The sequence below is a fragment of the Diadema antillarum genome, unplaced genomic scaffold, assembly GCF_040938485.1.
Source record: "Diadema antillarum isolate AM-2024a unplaced genomic scaffold, OU_Dant_1.0 scf00000015, whole genome shotgun sequence".
In the NCBI taxonomy this organism is placed as follows: domain Eukaryota; kingdom Metazoa; phylum Echinodermata; class Echinoidea; order Diadematoida; family Diadematidae; genus Diadema; species Diadema antillarum.
The window spans coordinates 1224517-1232179 of NW_027270904.1; the positions used below are offsets into that span (position 1 = coordinate 1224517).

At 40.0% G+C, this 7663-nt stretch overlaps 1 protein-coding gene across 1 annotated transcript; it reads left to right on the top strand.

Annotated features, from left to right (window-relative positions):
* The first annotated feature begins 229 nt into the window (after window positions 1-229).
* LOC139724264 (uncharacterized) lies at window positions 230-2518 on the top strand. Its single transcript, XM_071635409.1, has one exon. The coding sequence runs from the start codon at window positions 230-232 to the stop codon at window positions 2516-2518; it is 2289 nt and encodes a 762-aa protein (XP_071491510.1).
* Window positions 2519-7663: the final 5145 nt, after the last annotated feature.

Consider the following 7663-nt stretch of genomic DNA (forward strand, 5'->3'; position numbering starts at 1 on the left):
AAATGAATTATACTTTTTACTTTTTAATACTTACTCTTTTGTTTGTTTGTCTTCATTTTTTTCCTTGGCAGGGGACTACTGTAATGCTTCTGACAGCCACAAGCTATACAGAGCAGACCAGCACCAGGGGCTACGCATAAGCTGTTCAACCAGATGATCAGGTAGGCCAGCATCTGTTCCGCAGCAAGGATTACCCAATCATCATGATCAGGTGCCACATGGCTGAGTGATGTTACCAGAGAACCATGGCCACACTTCCCCCAGCTATGCAAAGCCCCTGGTCTTCAGACTCAATGAGAATGGCGTCGGCCCGGAGGTTGTGCGAGACGTCCTCCTGGATCGCGGGTGGGACGAGTTCGTGGAAGGGGAGAGCAAGGACCACGAGTGGAATCTGTGGTGGCGCACAAATCGGTTCCGGCTCTGTGACTACAGTGACTTAATGCCATGGCAGCGTCTGAATCATTTCCCCAACACCGTTGCAATCACAAAGAAGGACACGCTGGTGAGAAATATGCGTCGGATGAGAGGGGTGTATGGCCCATCAGTGTACAACTTCACTCCAGTTGGGTTCAACCTTCCCAATGACTACACAAGGTTTGTTGCAGAGTACTCTAAATCACAGCAGGAGGATGGGGAAGAGGGTAAGAAGACCCTTTGGATCTGCAAGCCTGCGGATTTGTCAAGAGGACGCGGCATCTTCATCTTCCATGACCTATCTGAATTGACCTATGATTGCAGTGCTGTGGCGCAGAAGTACCTTATGAACCCCCTCCTAATTGGTGGCTACAAGTTTGATTTGCGCATCTATGTCCTTGTCACCAGTTTCCATCCCCTTCACATCTACATGTACCAAGAAGGAATTGTGAGGTTTAGCACAGAGAAATTTGATCTGACCACCTTAGACAACATGTTCTGTCATTTGACAAATACCAGCATCAATAAACTTGGCCCCTCATATACCACGTTCAAGGAAGGCGTTGGTCCTGGATGCAAGTGGAGCCTCACCATGCTGAGGAACTACTTCCATCAGCAGGGTATTGACGATGAGATCATCTGGCAAAAAATCTGCAATATTGTGACTCTCACCATGCTTGCCCAGGCCCCAACTGTTCCCAAGACGAGTGGATGCGTGGAGCTCTTTGGTTTTGACATCCTGATCGACAGCAACCTCAAGCCATGGCTGCTGGAGGTCAACTTCAGCCCAGCTCTTGGCCTCGACTGCTCCATCGACCACAACATCAAGAGAGACCTCATAGGGGACATTGTGGACCTCATGCACTTTCAGGTTGGTGATGAACTTCGTGGAGGAGAGTCATTTGCCAAACTTAAGATGAGACAGGTATACAGCCCAAACAGAAAGGGAAGTCTGGTAGGTACCAAGAGAAGTTTCTCCACCAAATCTGGACCCAAGAGAAAACCACTGAATGCCAGCACAGGAAGTTCTCCATCGAGACCTTCTGCCCCTGGCTCCAGAGACTCCTTGAACAGGGTGCTAACCAGGAATAGGCAACCCAGTAACGACAGGCTGGCTGTGACCAATAAGCCTTCACCTCGCGGGGACTCCACAGTGGGCAAGGCTTCACTCAAAACCATTCCAAATGATAAAGAAGATGACTATGATGAGGAGATAGCAGCAGCATGTAAATGCTCATCAAGCGAGGCTGACCTGAAGAGAGATTGTCCAAGCTCTCTGAGTCACCAATCAGGGAGTGTTCATGGGGGATGCTCACCGGGAAAACCGAACAAGACACTAAATGCTCTGGTACTGCCGAGCTTGGAGGAATCCCGAAAGCAGCTGGACAGCAGGAGAGAGTTGATACGCAGCAGACAGGGTCAGAAACAAGCAAGTCCTGAATCGCCAACACGTAAGCCCAATCTTAACTCACAAGGGCATTCACCGACAAGTCTTCGCACCAGCAAATCAGGGACAACCTCTAGTCTATCTTCTGCACAGAGTCATCCCAAGAGTGGTGTGAGGGGAATGCATCAGTACCCCAATCCTGCAGATTCATCAAAGAGGAAGCAAGAACCTGTGCAAAACAACTCACGTGCAGCCCCTAGAGGAAAGGATGCATCACCCAAGAGATCTCCATCAGTGACACAACCAGTGGTGACCCGGACTGGCTTGAAGCTTCGAACTAAGGAGAGACCCCTGTCCATTATGAACCAGAAGGGTGCATCAAACAACAGAACCAGCAAGACGGACCTGTCGTTTCCTGCAGTGGCTAAGCTCAAACCTCCTCAACAGGTGGGTGACTTTGTGCTCACTTTCCCTTTCAATGAGACCACTCGTCGTGCAAGCTTCCCATCCCTGGACCTCAGGCAAGTCATTCGGGAAACACAAAAACAACTCCGCAGGGCAATGCTGAAAGGACGCACCCCAAAGCAACTGCTGCAAGCGACATCCTTGGTTTCCACACAGCGAGCACCGGGTGGAGTCTCAAAGCCGCAGCTAGAAGAAGTAACTGTGCAATGGGCGCCGCTAAAATCCCACCATTTGTTAAGTGGACAGTGTTGATGAATGATCTGCCTATGTAAGTCTCTGACGATGTTGACATAGGTGGTCATTTCATAGATGGACACTAAAAGAGACATATAAATCCCAGCAGAGGCAGGGTATGAAGTTTTTTATGTGCCTCTGTCGCTCCTGTGAGAGTGGTAATGAATGGGAGGGGGCACATTCTGGTGAAGTAGGTCTTATTCTGCATGGAATTTTATGCAGTGTACACAAGACCTGTGCAGTCCTCATCACTCAGAAAGCATATTATTCCTAACACTGCTTAGGATTAGTAAAACATTTTATATGGTTAACCAAAGCAATACAGCAGTTTTAGGCAAGAATTTGATATTTTTGATTGAGTCAAATCCACATGAATTATATACTACAAAGTATGTCAGATTATATAATTCTAATGATATACATTGAATTCAATATGTGCAATTGCTCTGTGCACTAGCACAGAATATTCCAGACAATTACTTGTACATGCTTCTATGCACAATAGATATTTGTATTTTCCACTAGTCGGCTTCATATTGCTTCAAAGTTTGCCTGTTGTTGTTGTTTTTCATCACAAAGCAATAATATGCATACTGAACCTTTTTATATCCATAGTGAATTGCCACAGAGGTTGAGTGCAAGTGCCTTTTCAACTTTTCCAAGTATTCAATATACATTTAAATGATCATGTGCATGTATGTGTATAACTCATGAAAGTTTCTGTTTGTGCATGTGTATACGGTGTATTCTGATGGACTGGTTATGCTGTGTCCAATTAAGCATACAATTTGTACATGTATTATGGACTCGAAGTTGGATTGATTGAGTTAGTTGCATTGCTAAGGCCGCCTTCGAGCACTCGAAAGCGAACTGATCCTACAAGTACCATATCATGCTATGCCAGATTTGGAGCATTTGAGCGCTCTGTGGAGAAAGCGTACCCCACAAGTTTTTTTTTAGAGGGGGTCATACATTTTGTAGCAACGAGGTCAATCACTGGGCACGCTTTTGGTGTCCAGAACAAAGGAATATAGTTTACTCTTTTCATTATGATGTGTGTGCATTTTGCACACATTCTTTGCATGCCAACTTCTGGTAAGGTTATGGTTCGCTCTGGGAGCTTAGAAAGTGGTCCACTTTTGGCTTGGTACATTTGTGTGGTACAGTGCACTTCAGGAGCATTTGAGCCCTCCTCTGGCGCAGATAGTATGGTATAGTACACTTTAGGAGAGTGCTTGAATGCACTACTTCAATTCAGAATTATCAGACAGCTCACTGACTGAAATCTGTTACGTGAATCACTATTAACTGCTTCTTGCACAGAAATGTGTTGCATTTATCAGCACACCTATGCAATTATACTTCCCACCAATAATCAGTAATTCAAGAACAACTTGAGAACTCTCCTTCTGAATGACGTGAGTGCATGAGTGTGTGTGTGTGCGTGTGTGTGCATGCGTGCATTTGTGACTGTTTTATATTGCAATTGATATATCATACTTAGGTTTTTAGGATGTATACGAACAGAGAGTGAAATCATTACTGTTTCTTCTAGACTAATGACACATGAATTTAAGCATGGAGTTTGCATGGTTACATGATCAATATTATGTTAACCTTCCTCCATAAAGATGCATTTTGTGAATGCCACATTGGTTTGAACATTTGTGAAACTCTTTTTTGAATTTGGCTTTGAATTATGATTCGTTTTGTGTGGCTGCTTTGGAAGCATTGAATGCTTGTATGCAATCTACCAGAAGACCAACAGCTTTAGGCCCCCTCCAGAGGACTAGGACTATGAGGATAAAGTGCCTTAATTGCCTAGGGGCATGTACAACTGCTGCAGTCAAGGGACTTGAACTAGAGACCTCTTGATTGATCAGATGTGATCTTACCCACTGAGCCACAACAGCTCAAGTAAATGATGCAGATTTGGGGTTTAGTCAATTCATTATTTTCAAGAATGAGTGTGCAACATTAGTCTGCAATGACAAGTTTCACCTGTGCATACATTTCTTTTTGTTTTACTCAGAGATGTAAGATAACTGCAAACAATTTCTACTAGGACAACCCATAATTTTCTATTTTCTAATTTCCTAATTTTCTAATTTTAGTAAAGTCACCCTGATCTTTCTTGTTGTTGCATGTTGTTTGTACACTGTATATTGTTTATATGCAGAGCAGCTAATCTCTGCACATTGAAATAATAGATAAAGCACACACCAGTGCCCAATTAAAAGAGAAGAACGAAAGTTTCAATGATGTATTTTGGTTTAAAAATTAAAAAATTGCACATCTTGAGCATGCTAAATCAAGTTTCAGGAAAAAAAAAAGTGTTCATTCACAAAAACATTTCCTCATATTTGGTGAGAAATTACATACTAGATATCGTAAAAATCTAACAAGTTGACAGCTCTCTAATTGTTATTTGTGTTTTCTGTTTTTATTGCATGCGCTTGCCGTGTTAACACCACTTCTTTGGGTGGAGGGTTTTTCTTATTATTTTTTTCAGTACACATTAATATTGTGTAGTTTTTTGGTTTTAATAAAACCACTTGATTGAATAAAACTGAAGATCTTGCATCCATGAGTGATTTCTACAAGTGTTAAAATGTAGTTGTGCTTGGTTATGCTCTCCATTAAGGCCCAAATTCCACATGACATAGACTCCTGAGAGATAACAGAGAGACCCAAAGTTGGTTAGATCCCTCCGCAGTCTCCGAGACTACATAAAAACAGTGTCTATATGGAATGGCTCTAAAAATATCCTTGAAAGATCATTGAAAGACCAAAAAGTAATCTTCCAACAAATTTCTCAGAGATCTCTGTGGGACCTTGAAGTTCGCTATTAAAATGTTCACTGAGAAGACCAATAGGACCACTGAGAGATCACTGAAAGATCATTTGAAATACTGTACTCCCTGAGATCTTTGAGAGATCAACCAAGACCTCTTAGAGACTACAGATTCCCCTAAATGTGTGTGCTGAGAGACTTTTGAAAGATAATTGAACAACTAGTAAGACCCTTGAGCGCTCATTGAGAGATTGCTGAAAGACCACTGACAGGCCATTTTCTTGAAAGATGGCTGAAAGATTACAACTGTATTTTGGACTGTTTCAAGAATTTTTGGAGACCATGGAGACCATGATGAAATTTACTAAGATAATAGGTTTCCCTGCAGACTTGGCAAGTTGTTTGTGCAAACAAGATGGTAGTCACAGAATAATAATCATTACAAAGCCTCGTTTCATTGGGCAGAATCATATCATGCAATAGTGCAAAGTAGATTTTCCTTTTTCACAAAACCTGTTTTTATTGCATTTTTTCCTGTTATGTACAACTGTTGAAATACATATACATGTATTCAAGAATGCCAACACTTTTCCTTTTACCCGAGACTGAATTATGTCTCGTCAAAAATAATGATAATAATAATAATAAATAAATAACACATGGAAAAAAAAAACACAAATAGATGATTTCATAATGACATAAATGAATCCATTATTCAGTTACATTGTAACTAATTCATCAATATAATGAGGAATGAACACATAAACAGTGGGCAAGGGAATTTTACCACACTTTTACCTTGCATTTAAAAAAAAATGGGACATTTGTTATTGACCCTGAACACATCGTGCTTCAAAATCTTTTCTCCTATAAAATAAATACACAACTACACCCTACTGTTAATGTCAGTAAGGACAGCCTCTTTTACTTGCATACACTAGTGTTGTGAAAGTTTGTAGAGAAAACTTCAACAAAAAAAAAAAAGAGAAGTACAGAAAGGCATTAGCATTGCCAAGAAAAGATGCACATTAAATGGAATTCCTCAGTAACATCACCAGAGGTAATGGTGCTGAAACCATGTAAAATGTTCACTGCCGCAGTTTCATTGTATGTTTGCAAAAGAAAAACTACATGTCATACATCTCTAGCACAAAAAACTTAATTGTCAATAAATCGATTGTAGTGAATGAGCGGAATCCTTGTGATACTTATAAACCTCGACATCAAACATGGCGGGGCCAATCAATGGGGCTTAATTTTCACCTGGAGGGTCCTGCAAAAATCCTTAGGCCCAGCGAAATCTCTTCTGTTTTCTTTTTTTTTTTCATTTTTTTTTTTAATGTCAAGGTTTAAAAAAAATAATAAAATGCAATAAAACTTTGATCCATGGGGGAAAATAAACAACTTTACCAGAAAGAGTATAAGGTGTTATTTTGCTCTTTGTAAATGGGTTAACAAATCAAATTGATATGACAATAATGATATTAATAATAATAATAATAATAATAATAATAATAGTAATAATAATAATAATAATAATATGAAAATACTGTTTTTTTACTCAACATTCAAATCTTCATAGACATGAATAAATTGCTTTCTTCATATTTCGAACAAAGTGACGACACGAATCACCTAGGGTCAATGAGTCATAAATCATAATTTATTCTATATGATCCTAGTCTCAAGCCAGTCTCAAGTTACCATGGCAACAATTAACACATAGTAACAGGTAGATAGACAACTACCCATCCCCAGCCCTCCTAAATATACATGTATATGTAATACCTCCAGCAATGTTACAAGATGAAGGTACATTAAATCAACAAATATCTTATTTCTGTAAATACTAGTTTTTGACAGTTTATTCACATCATCAAAATAAGCACAAAAGGAATTACTTTCCAGTTGCAATTTCTTGCTGAAGTTTGATGTGGCAAGCAAATCATTTGAACACGAACATAATTCTGTATCTATCAAATTTATTCTAAAATATATCATGTACAAGTTGCTCTTAGTTTGTTTTGGCAATGCTTTCACAAGTTTCTCACTCTCACTCAAATTCACACATCAGTTTTGGTTGTTGCAGCCACTGGGTCTCCACAATACACTCTCCACTTGACAAACACACAATACAATAAAATTAGGCAACTACAAGGCCTTTCTTATGGTCCAAATGCAATATATATTGTTCTCTCTTTATGTAATTCTCTTTTTTTTCCAACAAATCTGAATTAATATAACAAACAAGTTTGCGGGTTTGTTTTTAAAAGGTCCACTTTGAAATTGAGTTTCTCATGCACGCTACTCAGTCAAATCAATGCTATTAGTAGGACAAACCACTACACAGATTTGACGTACAAATTGTA